The sequence below is a fragment of the Hemitrygon akajei genome, chromosome 30, assembly GCF_048418815.1.
Source record: "Hemitrygon akajei chromosome 30, sHemAka1.3, whole genome shotgun sequence".
Taxonomy (NCBI): Eukaryota; Metazoa; Chordata; class Chondrichthyes; order Myliobatiformes; family Dasyatidae; genus Hemitrygon; species Hemitrygon akajei.
The window spans coordinates 38,020,570-38,038,543 of NC_133153.1; the positions used below are offsets into that span (position 1 = coordinate 38,020,570).

Here is a 17,974-nt window from a genome sequence, read left to right on the forward strand (position 1 = left end):
GTGGAGATTGACAGTGTCTTAATTAGTCTGAGAGTCAAAGGTTACGGGGAGAAGGCAGGGGAACGGGGTTGAGAAGGATAATAAAACAGCCATGTCAGAATGGCGGAGCAAACCTAATTCTGCTCCTATGCCGTATGGTCTTATGGTCTCCCCACACTTTGAGTAAGCACACTTTACACCAGCTAACACGAAAAGAACTGTGGAAAATTGGCCCCACCATCTGGCTTTGGTTAAACAAAATAAATGGAGGTTGATCATTGAATTGTGGATTGGTGAACCTATGATATACACAGGATCAGTAAAAACTGCAGAGGGTTGTAAACTCACCCAACTTCATCATGGACAATAGCTTCCCCACCATCAGAGATATCTTCAAAAGATGATGCTTCAAGCAGGTGGGATCCATAATTAATGACCCCACCACCCAGGACATGCCCTCTTCTCATTACTACCATCAAGGAGGATATACAGGAGCCTAAAGACACACATATTCAACACTTAAAAAACTCTGCTACCAGATTTCTGAACAGCCCATGAATCCATGAATACTACCTCACTAGTTTGCTCCTTTTTTGCAATACATATTTAATTTTTAATATATTTCTCATTGTATCTTAAAAGTATTTTTTATGTATTGCACTGTACTGTTGCTGCAAAACAACAAATTTCACAACGTATGTCAGTGGTAACAAACCTGATTCTAAGATTCTGATTCTAATGTATAGATTTATTCTTTTTATTGATGCACAATTATCCCAGATGGACAATTACTGGAGAGATACAAGGTAGGCTTTTGCTCTTTACCCCGAGGAGATTCTGCACACAACGTTAATTTTGGAGGGCAATCCTTCAGTGTAGTTAGCTTAGCACATTAATGGTGAAGAATGTAAACAGGAAAGGTTAAAAAATGACCATTAAATTTAATAAGCATATAATCTTTAGCACCAGAGGTCCCAACACACCGGACACTGTTATACTAAGATAAGGAATGCCTACTGTTCCATGCCCAAACCACATTTTGGGAAATCTCAAACACGAGGAGCTCTGCAGATGCTGGAAATTCAAGCAACACACACAAAATGCTGGTGGAACGCAGCAGGCCAGGCAGCATCTATAGGAAGAAGTACAGTTGATGTTTTGGGCCGAGACCCCTTGTCAGGACTAACTGAAAGAAGAGATAGTAAGAGATTTGAAAGTGGGAGGGGGAGGAGGAGATCCAAAATGATAGGAGAAGACAGAAGGGGGAGGGATGAAGCTAAGAGCTGGAAAGTTGATTGGCAAAAGGGATACAGAGCTGGAGAAGGGAAAGGATCATGGGACGGGAGGCCTAGGGAGAAAGAAAGGGGGAGGGGAGCACCAGAGGAAGATGGAGAGCAGACAAGGAGTGAATGTGAGAGAGACAGAGAGAGAAATAAACAAACAAACAAATAAATAAGGGATGGGATAAGAAGGGGAGGAGGGGCATTAACGGAAGTTAGAGAAATCAATGTTCATGCCATCAGGTTGGAGGCTACCCAGACGGAGTATAAGCTGTTGTTGTTCCTCCAACCTGAGTGTGGCTTCATCTTGACAGAAGAAGAGGCCCGAAACAAGGACTGTACTTCTTCCTATAGATGCTGCCTGGCCTGTTGCGTTCCACCAGCATTTTATGTGTGTTTTTTGGGAAATTTGATCATTTGGCTGTCCTCCTCTTCCCTGCACACAGAGCACGGCTTCAGAGATTAGGACAACAAAGAGCTGGCTGTGGGAGGCAGATGAGTGGCTATGGGATTTTTTCAAGTCGGTGGACTGAGCCGTGTTCAAGGACACATCTGTGGATCTGAATGAATACACCATGGTTGTCATGGATTTTATAAAAACAGTTGTAGATGAGTGTGTCCCCACAAAATCATTCAGATCCTTCCCCAACCCCAAACCCTGGATGACCCATGAGATCCGTTATCTGCTGAGGACCAGATCAGAGGCATTCAGGTCTAAAGACCAAAAAAGTTACAAGAGGTCCAGGTACAATCTCTGTAAAGCCTTCTCATGGGCAAAGTGGCAGTTCCAAACTGAACTTGGATCAGTGAAGGATGCTTGACATTTGTGGCAGGTCTTGAGTATTATCACCTCTTATAAAGTAAAATTAAATGACATAGGCAACAACAGGGCCCCGTAACCCTAACAGAGAGCAGACATTTCTAGATCTGGACCTGTGTAATGAAGGGAGATTAATTAATAATCTCATAATGGTAGATTATTTTAGGAAAGGTAGTAGAAATATAGTCGAATTTCACATTCAATATGGAAGTGACAAACTTAACTCAAAAATTAGGTACCTTAAGGTATTTAAAGGTATAAAGGCAATTATCTTGCTATGAAAGGCTAGTTGTGTAAAGAAAATTGAGAAATTAGGTAGAAGCATTCTGTCTGCATGTATAACAGCTCGTATGGCAACTGCTCTGCATGTGACCACAAGGAATTGCAGAGTTGTGGAACCAGCCTCCCATCTGCAGATTTCTCAGTAAAGCAGCTAGCATAATCAGCAACCCTGCCCACCCTGGACATTCTCTCTCCTCCTTTCTCCCAACAACAGCCAGAAGACACAAAAGCCTAACTGAAACCATGTATCAGCAGGCTCATGGATAGCTTTTATGCCATTGTTATCAGACTCTTGAGCAGGCCTCTTGTACAGCAAGATGGAGTTGTGGCCTCACAATCTACCTCTTTAGGATGCACTTTATTGTTTACCTGCACTGAACCTTTTTGGTAGCTTTTATACTTTATTCTTCATTGTTATTATTTTACCTTGTTCTACCTCAATGCACTGTGTAATGATTGCATATAAATGCACAATACGCAAGACAAGCTTTTTACTGTATCTTGGTATATATGACAATACAAACTAATACCAATACAGTAGAAAAGCAAAGGCAGATCATAGCAATCAATATTTCCTGATTTTCAATCAACACACAGTTTATTCAGAAATAATGAGAATAGCAATCCATTTAAATTTAACCACAGTAGCTGGTAGGTCTGAGGTTTGTGAGGATTCAGAGTCAAGGATATCTGTCATGAAATTTGTTGTCTTGTGGCAACAGTGCAGTGCACTTCATAAAAAATTGCAACCTGTTCCTAAATTGTTGAGTGTGTATCTTTAGGCTCCTGTACCTCCTCTCTGATGGTAGTAATGAGAGGTGGGTAGGTCCTGGATGGTGAGGGTCCTGCATGATGGATGTTGCTTTTTTCAGGCATCCTCTTTCGAATATATCCTCAATGGTGGGATGCTAGAGCCCATAATGGAGCTGGCTGAGTTTACAACTCTTTGCAGTTTTTTCCCGATCCTGTGCAGTGGCCCCTCCATACCAGACAGTGAAGTAACTATTCAGAATTCTCTCTGCGGTACATCTGTAGAAAATTTGGTGACATACCAGATCTCCTCATATTCTTAATGTAATAGAGTTGTTGGTGTTCCTTCTTTGTAATTGTATCAAGGACGGATCCTCAGAGATGATGACACCCCAAAGATCTATCCTTCCCAGGATTTTAGAAACCAGAAAAGGATAACTATAATATTGATAAAATAGGAAACCCATGGATGTAAAGTAGGAAGAAATAAAAAAAGCAAATAGTGAAAGCATCCTCATCTATGGAATGTGGAAAAGACTAAGTGAAACAAATATCTTGTTTCTGATCTTCACAGTACACATAACACATAACAAAACCTGTAAAAAAAAATCCACTGGAACAAATGCTCCTACAAGAGGTCATGTATCTACAGTAAATGCACAGACTGGTAAAAATTTCCAACACTCTGAAAAGGTTTCAGTGGATTCAAAATCAGTAAATGTAACAAAATTATCTAAATAGAGGGAAAATAGGGAGCTACAAACCATTTAGGCTAACATTGGAAATTGGAAATCCATTAGTAAAAAGTGTAAGAAGACCAGGCAAAGAACACATGACTTTATTAAAGTGATACAAACACAAGAAAATCTGCAGATGTTGGAAGTCCAGAGCAACACACACAAAATGCTGGAGGAACTCAACATGCCAGGCAGCATCTATGGAAAAGAGTAAACAGTTTACGTTTTGGGTCATGGTGAAAGGTCTCGGCCTGAAATGTAGACTGTTTACTCTTTTCCATAGACACTACCTAGCCTGCTGAGGTCCTCCAGCATTTTATACATAAAAGGAAGCTTATCGATATGATATATATTTCTAAAAGGCATGATTCTGCAGTGTTTTGTGTTCTGAAACTCTGCTATGTATGATATACAATTGTTTTTTTAGAGACTTTAAATAAATGAAATTGATTAATAATGTGTATTTATGATTATTCTTAAATGGTTTTAAAATCACTCCAACAGTTTATTCGATGAATAACTCAATCATTAATTAATTATTCATTATTCTATGAATGATCAGTGGCACAGCCTCAGAATAGAAGGACATCCCTTTAGAACAGAGGTGAGGAGGAATTTCTTCAGCCAGAGGGTAGTGAATCTGTGGAATTCATTTCCACAGTCGGCTGCGGGGGCCAAATCATTGGGTACATTTAAAGCGGAGATTGATAGGTTCTTGATTAGTCAGGGTGTCAAAGGTTACAGAGAGAAGGCGGGAGAATGGAGTTGAGAGGGATAATAAATCAGCCACGATGGATGGCTGAGCAGACTCGATGGGCCAAATGGCCTAATTCTACTCCTTTGTCTTATGGTTATATAAGCAAATGGAATGTCAACTTCATCGTGTAAGCTTGTGCTACTCTGAGCAAGGGCTGTCATCTTTAGAGCCCAGAGAGTGGGAGGGATAAATCAGTTCAGGTATCTCATTGCCGTAATCTAGCCCTTGTTGGTGGCAATACATCAGACGTGAACTCCGGCATAGAATAAGAAAGATCTTGGTGGGCATTAATTACTCTCCACCTCTGCAGTAAGGACCACTGCCAACACACAGTGGCAAAGCACAAGCAGGACTGACTGTGTTTTGGTTAGGGAACTGAAGGGGACCCAGGCTTCTAGAGTGTGAGACCCTACACTCATAAGAGGTATGGAAACTTAAGCAAATGAATATATTTTGTAATTTTAACAGAATTCTTTTTAAGTTTGAGGAGAAGCATTTAGAAATATCAAAATCAGAATCAGAATCAGGTTTAATATCACTGGCATATGTCATGAAATTTGTTGTTTTGCAGCAGCAGTACATGGAAAGGCAAAATAATAAAAGTAAGAATAAAATTACATTAATATATATAACTAAATTAAATAAGTAGTGTAAAAGCAATCAAAAAAAGAAAAAAATATAGTAAGGTAATGTATTTGGGTTCATTGTCCATTCAGAAATCTGATGGTGGAGGGGAAGAAGCTGTTCTTAAATTGTTGAGTGTGTGTCTTCGAGCTCCTGTACCTCCTTCTTGAATGTACCAATGAGAAGAGGGCATGTCCTGGAGTCCTTAATGATGGATGCCACCTTTTTGAAGCAACATCTTCTGAAGATGCCCTGGATCATAGTGTCCATGATGAAGCTGGCTGAATAGACACAACTGAATATGATTTTCATACATGTCTAATATAATGCTTATCACACTGGTCCCCATTGACTATACTCTATATAAACCTGTTCAGAAAAAAAAACTCGACATGCAAGCGATCTTTTTAATAGAATAAAACCATGGTTTTAATGAAGTCAGAAGACCACCTATAGTGCTTACTACCGTGGAAAACCTTGGGAGAAAAGAAAAACTTCAATACCTTAATATCAAAACCAATCCCGTGAGCTTTAAAAATCTTGAAGAGTACACTGTAGTGGACCATGGATAAATTGGCATGTTTCAACTGTGTGCTTAACACTCCGTAACGTTTCATAAAAGGAAGTTGCTGAAAGGCAAATAATATCGAGTACAGATATGTATATATTATTATGAAACCCTACTGTGGCCTATTAAGTTTAAATGAGGAACTCAGATAAGTGCAACTGCCGATCAATTATTTTAGTTGATATGATTTCATTAAAGTATGACACATGCAATTTTTTTAGTAGATTTATAAAGCTAAAGCCCAGTAAAACCTATGGAAACCAGTGTCACAGCAAAGAGCTCAGAGTTGGGGCATGGTGTGAATGAACAAGTTTGGTGCTTTTGAGGTAGGGACATGCCTCTTCTCTTGGCTCCATGTTCAGCCAACCTATAGATGATCCCTGAGTATAGCAGCCTGTGCCAAACCATCTGGAGAGGGAACCTGTAGGACTTACAAGGGTGTTTAATACCATTTCAAGTTTCAAGACTTACACAGTGAGTGGTAGGGCATTGAGGAGTGCAATAGACAGAGGGATCTGAGAGTACATATCCATAATTTATTGAAAGTGGCCTCTCAAGTAGATAGGGTCATAAAGAGAGCTTTTGGCACATTGGCCTTCATAAATCAAATTATTAAGTATAGGAGTTGGGATGTTATGTTTAAGTTGTATGAGATGTTGGTGAGGACTAATTTGGGTATTATGTACAGTTCTGGTCACATACTTACAGGAACGATATCAATAAGATTGAAAAACTACAGGGAAATTTACAAGGATATTACTGGAACTGAGGAACTGAGTTATAGGGAAAGGTTGAATATTTAGGACTTTATTCCCTGGAGTGTAGGAGAATGAGGGGAGACTTGAAAGAGGTACATAAAATAATGAGTGGTATAGATGGGGTAAATGTAGACAGGCTTTTTCCACTGAGGTTGGGTGAGACTAGATGTAGAGGTCATGAGTTAAGGGTGAAAGGTACAAAATTTAAGGGGAACATGAGGGGAAACTTCTTCACTCAGAGGATGTTGAGAGTACAGAATGAGTTGCAAGTGGATGCGGTTGCGGTGGACGTGGGTTTGATTTCAACATTTTAAGAGAAGTTTGGTTAGGTACATGGATGGAAGGAATATGGAAGGCCTTGGTTTATAGGGTTGATGGGACTAGGCGGTATAATAGTTTGGCATGGACTAGATGGGCCAAAGGGACTGTTTCAGTGCTGTAGTGCTCTATGACACAAATACGCATTATTAGGTCATTGTAGTTAAATAACCTAACCTAACTCCTGAATCATACTAAGGTAAATGATTTATATTTCTTTTCCTGTCCAATTATTAAGATGTGTGTCTGAAGCTCTCAAAATACAGGCAGTGGGTAAACCAAATGTTAGTATCCACCCTATTGTTCCTTCTCTTGGTTCCTATGTCTTACTAGTGCTAATCTAATCTGTAGCCTCACAAGAGTTAAATCTCCCCAGAATATCTGACTCGTTGGTGAATATTTAAATTTTCCCTCAGTTATGCTGCATCTGAATTGCTCTATTTTTTTGAAGAAGAACCAACTTATAATTCATATCTACAAAATTTAATAATAATAAAAATTAATAATTGAACATCCAGGGAAATGACAGGAAATGTATGGCACACCTGTGGGATGTTCCTTCTGGCTGGGTGTCATGGGGAACAAGTGGATCCACCATTATTTCACCTCATTCAAAATCTGATATTAAATTTCTTTTAAGAAGTTAATTATACCTTGTGCGGGTTTGATATGCAGAAGTAATTCAAGAGTGAATTGTAATAAAACTTGTTTAAAACAAATGGTAAAGAGGAAAAAGACATAAGATCATACATATTTTCAAAATTGTGGCAAAATAACAATCAAGAGGAAACACGAGTGAATCTGCAGATGCTGGAAATAAATAAAAACACAAAATGCTGGCAGAACTCAGCAGGCCAGACAGCATCTATGGGAGGAGGTAGTGACGACGTTTCGGGGAAACCCTTCATCAGGAGCGAAGTAACATGGGATGGTCGAGGGGGGGTAAGAAGTGGGGGGAGAGATGAAGTAGAGAGCTGGGAATTGATAGGCTGGAGGGAAATGGGCTAGGGGGAAGGTGGAGAATTATGCAAAATAAAAGAGAAAGAAAGGTAGGGCTGGGGGGAGATTATAGTGAGGGGGGAAAAAGGGAGAGAAAGAGAACCAGACTAAAATAATAGATAGGGATAGGGGTATCAACGGAGGTCTCCTACCTGCCGGCATGTACACACAGGTCGATGGAGCAATACCTTATCTCCCGCCTAGGTAGCCTCCTACCTGCTGGCATGAACATCCAACTCACTGACCTCCATTGATACTCCTGCCCCCCCTTACCCCCATCCCTATCTATAATTTTAGTCTGGTTCTCTTTCTCTCCCTTTTTTCCCCCCTCACTATAATCTCCAGCCCTACCTTTCTTTCTCTTTTATTTCCCATAATTCTCCACCTTCCCCCTAGCCCATTTCCTTCCAGCCTATCACTTCCCAGCTCTCTACTTTATCCCTCCCCCCACTTCTTATCCCCCCTTGACCATCCCATGTTACTTCACTCCTGATGAAGGGTTACGGCCCAAAACGTCGTCACTACCTCCTCCCATAGATGCTGTCTGACCTGCTGAGTTCTGCCAGCATTTTGTGTTTTTAACAATCAAAAGGAGTTTGGGCTATATTATTTATGACTGGGATGTATATAAATGAAACTTAGTGTAAGAAATACACATTGCTAATAGTGTTTAACAATCTTTTGTTAAACCTGACAGAATTATAAATCATGCCTACTTATAAAGTGTAACCAGAGGAAATCTGGTCTCTTGAAACAATGAATCTTCCCCACTGTATGGTGAATTGGTTTGTCTTCAACCAAGCAACAATATGCACTGTTGGGTCAGTCTTGATAGTCTTGGGCCAAAGTCAGAAAGAGTTTTTATTGTAGATTGCCATCCTGTGGACTCTTTCCAAATAGACCGGGGACTTGAATTGCTTCCTGCTTCCTCAGATCCACAGTCACATCTACAGGTTTGTGCATGGGGACTGGCACTGCAAGCTGCAAGGGCAGATGCTAACACAGACCCAGACCCGAGAGTGAGACAGCTCTTTCAAAACGGGAGGGGGAAAATGAGAGGAGAAATAAAAAAGAAATGGGACGATGGAAGTCTGTCGTTGAACCACTTCATGATGTTAGATAGAATCAAAACAGTCGATGAGAAAGCATTATTTTTGTAATTAAAGTTTGAGTTACTCTTTGAAAATTCTTGCTTGGAGTGGCCAGTAGTCTAATGTAGACATGGCAGTGTGGGAACTGGGAAAACGTGCTTCTCCTAGTTGGGTGTTAAACGTCTCATTGAAAATTAATCATGTTTATAATATTCATAGATTTAATAACACTCATTGATCATATCATTAACTGTAAAAAGAGAAACTTACAAAATCTGTTGTGTGTACTATGGGACTGCAACTAAATTAATGTTTGACAGAATAATACAAGCAGCAGTTTAACAACCGTAAACTTGAATATCATTGCAATAATGGAGTACTATTGTTTAACATTTGGCAGTTGATGAGGTGCTCATTATAACAATGATGTATGCATATGCATGCATAATGAATTGCATCATGAATTATTTATGTGTTGATTATTTAGCTGCATTTATGTAGATGGTAATGTATTGCAAATATAATGAATGTTTAGTTTTATAGATATTGCATGTTTTTTCCTCAGATAGGGTGTGCGTATTTTCAGTATTAATTTTGAATGCTTTCAGGCAATTTTGTTCCTGATAAGGTTTCCAATGCAGTGGTTTCTCACGCAAGCATTAATTAATTACTATATTCTGTTTTTAACCCCGCTGACATCGAAAAGTATGTAAGTGTTCTGTAATGACTTCTAATTAATTTCTGATTGTAATGAGAGGAACAGTTATGAAATTATTTTATGGTTGAGGTGCTTCAAATTTCTAATTTGATTGCTTGTTGTAAACGTGCAGACTTACAGTTTGCATTTCCACCTCTTTTGCCACTTTTTGCCTGTGAAGTCTCCCTTTTTTCTCCTTGGGCGTCGGAGGCACTTCAAAGGAGTTATGTGCACAGGTCAGCTTCCCATTTGAAATGAACAGCATCAGTTGTGTCATGGCCAGTTGATCACTGTAGGTCAGGTCTAAGTCTGTAGCCCAGACCTGGAAGGAAAATATGAAGGATCTACATTTAGTCAGCACCTTTCAACTTTGATGTCCCAATGCAACAAATCCCTACGAAGAGTATTCACTGGCACTCATCTGCATACATCAAACTCCCACAAACATGAGTGACCAGATGATATGTTTTGGTGATAGGGACTGACCGGGGTAGTAAGAACATAAGACAGAGGAGCAGAATTAGGCCATTTGGCACATTGAGTCTGCTCCACTATTCCATAATGATGCACCATGTGGAAGTTTTGTCCAACTCATTACAGTAGCAGTGTGTTCTTTCCAGGGATTGTCCCTGAGGAAGTTAAGTTAAAGAACATGCAAATACAAATACAAATACTTTATTGTCACCAAACAATTGATACTAGAGCGTACAATCATCACAGTGATATTTGTTTCTGCACTTCGCACTCCCTGAAGTACAAATCGAAGTAAATATAATAAAAATTTAAATTATAAATCATAATTAGAAAATAGAAAAGGGAAAGTACAGTAGTGCAAGTCAGGTCCAGATATTTGGAAGGTATGGTCCAGATCCGGGTCAGGAGCCGTTCAGCAGTCTTATCACAGTTGGAAAGAAGCTTTTCCCAAATCTGGCCGATTGTATCTTCATGCTCCTGAACCTTCTCCTGGAGGGAAGTGGGGCAAAAAGTGTGTTGGCTGGGTGGGATTTATCCTTGATTATCCTGGCAGCACTGCTCCAACAGCGTGTGGTGTAAAGTGAGTCCAAGGATGGAAGATTGGTTTGTGTGATGTGCTGGGCGAGGTTCACGATCTTCTGCAGCTTCTTCCGGTCTTGGACAGGGCAACTTCCATACCAGGTTGTGATGCACCCCAGAAGAATGCTTTCTATGGTGCACCTATAAAAATTAGTGAGGGTTTTAGGGGACAGGCCAAATTTCTTCAGCTTTCTCAGGAAGTAAAGGCACTGGTGGGCCTTCTTGGCAGTGGACACTGTTTGGTTAGACCAAGTCAGGTCATTCGTGATATTCACCCCGAGGAACTTAAAGCTTTTGACCTGTTCCACCTGCGCACCACCGATGTAGATGGAGTCATGCGGTCCGCTACTCCTTCTGAAGTCAACAACCAATTCCTTCGTCTTGCTGACATTGAGGGATAGGTTATTGTCTTTGCACCATGCCACCAGGTTCTTAATTTCCTCTCTGTAATCAGACTTATCATTACCCAAGATGCGGCCTACAATTGCGGTGTCATCAGCAAACTTATATATTGAGTTTGATGGAAACTTGGCTACACAATCATGGGTGTACAGTGAGTACAGCAGGGGGCTGAGTACACAGCCTTGTGGGGCACCGGTGCTCAGAGTGATTGTAGAGGAGAGCTTGTCCCCTATCTTCACAGATAAAATTCACTAGTTTAACGCTGTTTCAGACAGCTTCCTATAATCAAAGTAGTTTATGACATATTAGCAGAATTAGGCTATTCGGAAGGTTCTAAAGGAATTGCTACTCATCAGCCAGAGAGTAGTGAATCTGTGGAATTCATTGCCACAGGCGGCTGTGAAGGCTAAGTCATTTGGTATATTTAAAGCAGAGGCTGATAGGTACTTGATTAATCGGGCATCAAAGGTTATGGAGAGAAGGCAGGGGAATGAGGTTGAGAGGGTTAATAAATCAGCCATGATTGAATGACAGTGCAGACTTGATGAGCCAAATGGCCTAATTCTGCTCCCGTGTCCCTCAGTTTATTGTGGAATGTCTGTGTACTGATATGGCGTTCAGTTTGGAAAAGTGTGAAGTGATTCACTTTGGAAGGTCAAACTTCCAAAGCGGTTAATGGCAGGATTCTTAACAGTGTGGAAGCACAAAGGGAATTTGGGGTTCACATCCATAGATCCCTCAAAGTTGCCATACAAGTTGATAGGGTAGTTAAGAAGGCAAATGGTGTATTAGCCTTCATTAGTTGGGAATTGAGTTCAAGAGCCATGAGGTAATGTTGCAGCTCCATAAAGCCCTGGTTAGACCACACTTGGAGTATTGCATTTAGTTCTGTTCACCTCTTTGTAGGAAGGACATGGAAGCTTTAGGTAGGGTACACAGGAAATTTATCAAGCTGCTGCCTGGATTAGCGAGCGCGTCTTATAAGGATGGGTTGAGCAAGCTTGGGCTTTTCTCTTTGGAGAGAAGGAGGTTGAGAGGTGATTTGATAGAGATGTACAAGATGATAAGAGGCAAAGATAAAAAGGACAGTTAGTGCCTTTTTTCCAGAGCATAAGTGCTAATATGAGGGGGCATTATTTTAAGGTGTATGGAGGAAAGTATAGGGTGAATGTCAGAAGTAGGTATTTTTGCACAGGGAGCACTAGGTGTGTGGAACGTGGTGCCAGGGGTGGTGGTAGGATTATTTAAGATCAGTAGATAAAATAAAATGTGGGGGGGGGGCTATGTGTGTGGGAAGGGTTAGATTGAACTTGGAGTCAGTTAAAGGGTCAGCACAATATTATGGGCTGAAGGGACTGTTCTGAACTGTACTGCTTTGTGTTCTATAACCTGTAAACCTTGGGTACAAACAGTGACAGCCTGGTGGAGACTTTGCAGAGCTAACTTACACTATAAATCCTTACCTCGGCTGTGCTATCAATACTTAGCCTCAATGCCTCTGTCTTAGGTGAGGGAAAATGGCACTCATTCCTATTAACTGACCAGTGTGTATGTGTGGACATGTAACACCGGGCAAGGACATTCTGTGATTTTCAACATGACGGTCTAGCCTCGAGATATTCGGTTGTCAGGGAAGGAGAAATAAATTGACGGCATTTGGCAGAAGTGAGAGGGATAATAGTCCGGTCACTTTGTCCACTCTCAGTGATTGTTTTCCCCACTGCTGTGTACTCGAGAATTAGTTCACAAACTGTCTGGCCAGCTGATGTGAAGTTAACTTACACCTAGGACAATGGATGTCTAATTTGTAACACTCCTATCACTGCCCAATTCACCAGAGGGCCATTTCCTGTCATACATTTGACTACGAGCGGAGACTGTACGTGCACTGGAGTAACTCCTGCTGGGCATATTTACAAAAATGTAACCAGTAAACATGGTGCTTTGAGCAGTCACATTCTCCCAGCCCGGCCTTCCATAACAGACCCAGTGGTGGCTGACTTCGGTGAACGTGGAATGGTAAATGACATCATTATAAGGATATTAAGAGGTCAGAGAAACAAGACCATCTGTTAAAACGGCACTAATTTCCAAGCAATATTTTAGTAGCTGTTCCCCTCTTCCTGCACTGAGAAATAAATTATAATTGATATCATCCTGAATAAATACTTCATGCTACCACTGTTGGCAGTGGTGATGCCATTTTTCAACTTAAGTGCTTCTTGCCAGAAACAAAACGCAAATTCATTACCAAGTAGCAGCTTTCAGTTCATATTTGCAATAGTTTATCTCCTGATCCAGGCTAGCCATTCAATGCTGTGTATGTAATAGATATAAATCCTGTGTTCATTTTCGAACACCCTATTGAATACATTAATAAACACTAGCGATTCTGCAGATGCTGGAAATCTAGAGCAACACAAACAAAATGCTGGAGGAACTCGGCAGGTCAGGCAGCATCTATGGAGGAATAAGGAGTTGATACTTTGGGCTGAGATGCTTTGTCAGGACCTGGAAAGGGGGAAAGGAAGGGGGAAGATGCAGAATAAGAAGGTGGGGGGAGGGGAAGGAGCACAAGCTAGAAGGTGACAGGTGAAGCCACATGGGCGGGGGGGAGGGCAAATGAAGTGAGAAGCTGCGAGTTCATAGGTGGAAAGTTAAAGGGCTGAAGAAGGAGGAATCTGATAGGAGAGGAGAGGAGACCATGGGAGAAAGAAAAGGAGGTGAGGTTCCAGGGATAGCAGGAGATGTTGGGCAGGTGAGAAGAGAAAAGAGGGAAGCCAGAACAGGGAATGGAAGAAGAGGAAAGGGGAGGGGGAGAAAAAGAATACACTGAATACATTTACTTTCAGTGTCCATTTTATTAGGGATCTCCTAAACCTAATAAAGTGGCCACTGAGTGTATGTTTATGGTCTTCTGCTGTTGTAGCCCATCCACTTCAAGGTTCGACGTGTTGTGTGTTCAGAGATGCTCTTCTGCACATCACTGTTGTAACATGTGGTTATTTGAGTTACTGTAGTCTTCCAGTCAGCTTGAACCAGTCTCTCATTAACAAGGCATTTTTGTCCTCACAACTGCCACTCACTGGATATTCTTTTGTTCTTTGCATCATTCTCTATAAACTATAGAGACTGCTGTGTGTGAAAATCCCAGGAGATCAGCAGTTTCTGAGATACTCAAACCACCCTATCGGGCAACAATTATCATTCCACTGTAAAAGTCACTTAGATCACATTTCTTTCCCAGTCTGCTGTTTGGTCTGAACAACAACCGAACCTCTTGACCATGTCTGCATGCTTTTATGCATCGAGTTGCTGCCACTTGATTGGCTGATTAGATATTTGCATTAGTGAGCTTGTGTACCTAATAAAGTGGCCACTGAGTATACACCTGAATGCAATAAGACAAGTTATGCAAAATTCACAATTAAAACCTGCACCTAAAAATAATCAAATAACTTACCTACACAATCATAAACCAAAACCAGTAAGTCTAGAAGTTGAGGCCCAGTGGTCGAAGACCCTGGGTTGGTGTGTCCATAAGTTGGAGGCCTGAGTCCTGTGAGTCTGAGCCGGTGACTGGAGGGTGGCAGCCCTGAGGCAGCCTGTTGTGAGGTTGGAGGCCCCTCTGTGTGTGAGTGAGTGAGTGAGTGAGTGGGAGAGAGGACAGGGGCTTGTTTTGCGGCTGTTGTTTGGATGAACATTGTGGGCATGCTATGTTGATGCCAGAATGTACGGCAACACTTACAGGGCTGCCCTCAGCAGATCCTCAGCCTGTGTTGGTTGTTAACACAAATTATATATTTCACTGCATCTTTCAATGTGCATGTGATAAATAAAATGAATCTGAAGCTTATTAAAAAAGATGGTTCAGTTGGATTTTAAGGTTCACAGGCTTAATAACATGGTACAACTGGCTGTAGTAACCGAAAAGGGCTTGATGGCCTGTAAGGGAGATAATTCTGGAGGTGTTTTCAACTTTTCTGAATGTTTTTGTGGCAAAGACTCTGCATATGAAATTGCTGTCAAATAATCTATCTAGCAAGTATGGACACTGAATGAATTGGCTACGATGCTTCCATGGTGGAACAGTCCAGCAGTATTCATTGTCACAAAACCTTGGGCAGTGAAAATTTACAAGGATGTTGGTGTGACTTTAGGACTTGAGTTACATGGAAAGGCTGAGTAGGTTAGGATATTATTCCCTGGAGCATAGGAGAATGGGGGGAGATTTGATAGAAGTATACAAAATTATGAAGGGTCTAGATACGGCAAATGCAAACAGGCATTTTCTACTGAGGTTGGGTGAGACTAGAACTGGGGGTCATGGGTTAAGTTTGAAAGGTGAAATGTAAAAGGGGAACCTGAAGGGGAACTTCTTCACTCAGGGTGGTGCAAGTGTGGAATGAGCTGCCAGCAGAAGTGTTGGATTTGGATTTGATTTCATCCTTTTTAGAGAAGTTTGGAGAGGTACATGGATGGGATAGGTATGGAGGGCTATGGTTGGGGTACAGGACAATGGGTCTGGGCAGAATAATATTTAGGCATGGACTAAATGGGCCAAAGAGCCTGCTTTTGTGCTGTAATGTTCTATGATTCTAAAGTAGCTGATGGCATCCAGTCCCTGTGGAGCAACAGTGGCTGAAAGCCTTCAGGAGAGGAGGAGGGGCTCTGAGCCACACTGGCGTTGGAATACATCACCGGATTGAACTGCAGAAACACTTTAATCCTCATTATATACTAATGGCATTTTCAGGATATTTACAAAGAGTTTAATTTACTGCTTTCTATAAGAAGGGAAGAGCCAATGAACCATATTTAGTTCATTTAGTCCTTATTTAGAAAATAAAGGAACCTATTTAGTAAAAAGAAATACTCTGGAATTTATTTAGTGAAAGGAACAAATGTTGAGTATAAAACAGAGGAGGAATAGTTCAGATGCTGTAGACCTTTCACTCTGGGATCCTGGTTCAAATCCAGTCCAACTGAGCAGATAAATTCACTGTCTTTAAGTTCAGTTTGAGTTTAAGTTCAGTTTAAATGCCTCTCCACTTTTCTCGGTAAACCCAGCATGTTAGCAATGTCACACAGCATGTCTAGAACAAAGTTATAATGTGCTGTAGTCAGGCCATTCTGAGACAGAATTAGGAGACCAGGTGTATTAAATGAGAACTTCTCTGGCATTAAAATATCACAGAGGATGTGTTGAACATATCCTTACATTATAAACACAAGAGATTCTGCAGTTGCTGGCAATCCAGAGCAACACACACAAAATACTGGAGGAACCCAGTAGATCAAGCAGGATCTAGGGAAATGAATAAACAGTTGATGTTTTAGGCCAAGAACCTTCTTCAGGACTGGAAAAGAAAGGTGAAGATGCCAGATAAAAAGGTGGAGAGAGGGGGAGGAGGACAAGCTAGAAGGTGATAGGTGAAGCCACATGGGTGGGAAAGGTAAAGGGCTGGAGAAGAAGGAATCTGATGGAAGAGGAGAGTGGACCATGGGGGAAAGGGAAGAAAGAGAGGCACCTGAATAGGTGAAAGGCATATAAGAAGAGGTAAGGTGCCAACTGAGGAATAGGGTGGAAGAAAAGAAAGTGAGAAAAAAATTACTGAAAGGAGAGATTGATGTTCATGCAACACACACAAAATACTGGAGGAACGCAGCAGGCGAGGCAGCATCTAGAAAAAGTGTACAGTCAGTGTTTACTCTTTTCCATAGATGCTGCCTGACCTGCTGCGTTCCTCCAGCATTTTGTATGTGTTGCTCGGATTTTCAGCATCTGCAGATTTTCGCTTGTTTGTGATTGATGTTCATACCATCAGATTGGAGGCTGCATTTTAGTTCTACAGACATAGGAACTCCATTGATCAGAATCCCAAATCTACGAATCACTGCAAGTCCGTTAGAGTAGTCAAAGGCCTAATGTCTGTGTGTCTGAGTTTGAATCCAAGCCTACTGGAGCCAAAGAAGATGGCCTCTCTTGGAATTAAAGGACAGAGTATGTGTGTGGGTGCAAGGGAGGAAAGAGGCTTACTTTGTTGTTGTTTTGTTGCTTATTGTGTTCTGTGTTGTTGTGCTGTGCTGTTTTCGAGTGCATTATGGGCATGCTATAGTGGTGCTGGAATGTGTGGCAACACTTGCCCCTAGCACACCCTCGGGGGTTTGGTTGTTATCGCAAATGACACATTTCATCGTATGTTTTGATGGCCACGTGATGAATAAATCTGAATTGTGAACAGGGCAATAAGGCAGGGGAGATCTTTCAAATCTACTACATGATTAGTACCTCAAATCAACTTCCCCATCCAATTGCCAGATTCTCAATCCCTTTTGCGTTCAAGAATCGATCAATCTCTGTCAGAATCAGAATCAGGTTTAATATTACTGGCATATATCGTGAAATGTGTTGTTTTGTAACAGCAGTACATCGCAATACATAATAATAATAAAAGTCTTGAGGTGACTTTGCTTCCAAATTCTTTATTACCCTTTGAGTGAAGAAATACCGCCACATCCTGTCTGGCCAGCCCCTTTAATTTAGGACATTTCAGGGAGGGCAAATGTCTTCCCTGAATTTACCTTGTCAAGCTTTTTAATTTTATATATTTCAAGCGTGATCTTGCATTCTTCTATGTTCTGAAGAATCTACCCAAAGTTTAAGGTAAGTTTATTATCAAATTCGATGTCACTAAACCCTGATCCCGATCTATCAAGGATGGTGTGGTGGCTACCCAGGCATCAGTCTCCCTGTGTTAATTACAGTCATGCACAGGTTCCATTAAGGCAATACACTCTAACATCCTGGGTTAAGTCCCATGGCAATCAAAAATGGTAAAGGGGGCAGGATTGTGAG

General features: G+C 41.1%; 1 protein-coding gene across 1 annotated transcript in view; it reads right to left on the reverse strand.

The window, feature by feature from the left end:
* Window positions 1-17,974, reverse strand: part of iqch (IQ motif containing H) — a 187,947-nt gene that overhangs the window by 19,040 nt on the left and 150,933 nt on the right. The window contains exons 17-18 of the mRNA XM_073032631.1: window positions 9,800-9,982; window positions 5,733-5,858 (exon numbers count right to left, since the gene is read on the reverse strand). Of these exons, the coding sequence (XP_072888732.1) occupies window positions 5,733-5,858; window positions 9,800-9,982 (309 nt within the window). The remainder of the gene's footprint in view (window positions 1-5,732; window positions 5,859-9,799; window positions 9,983-17,974) is intronic.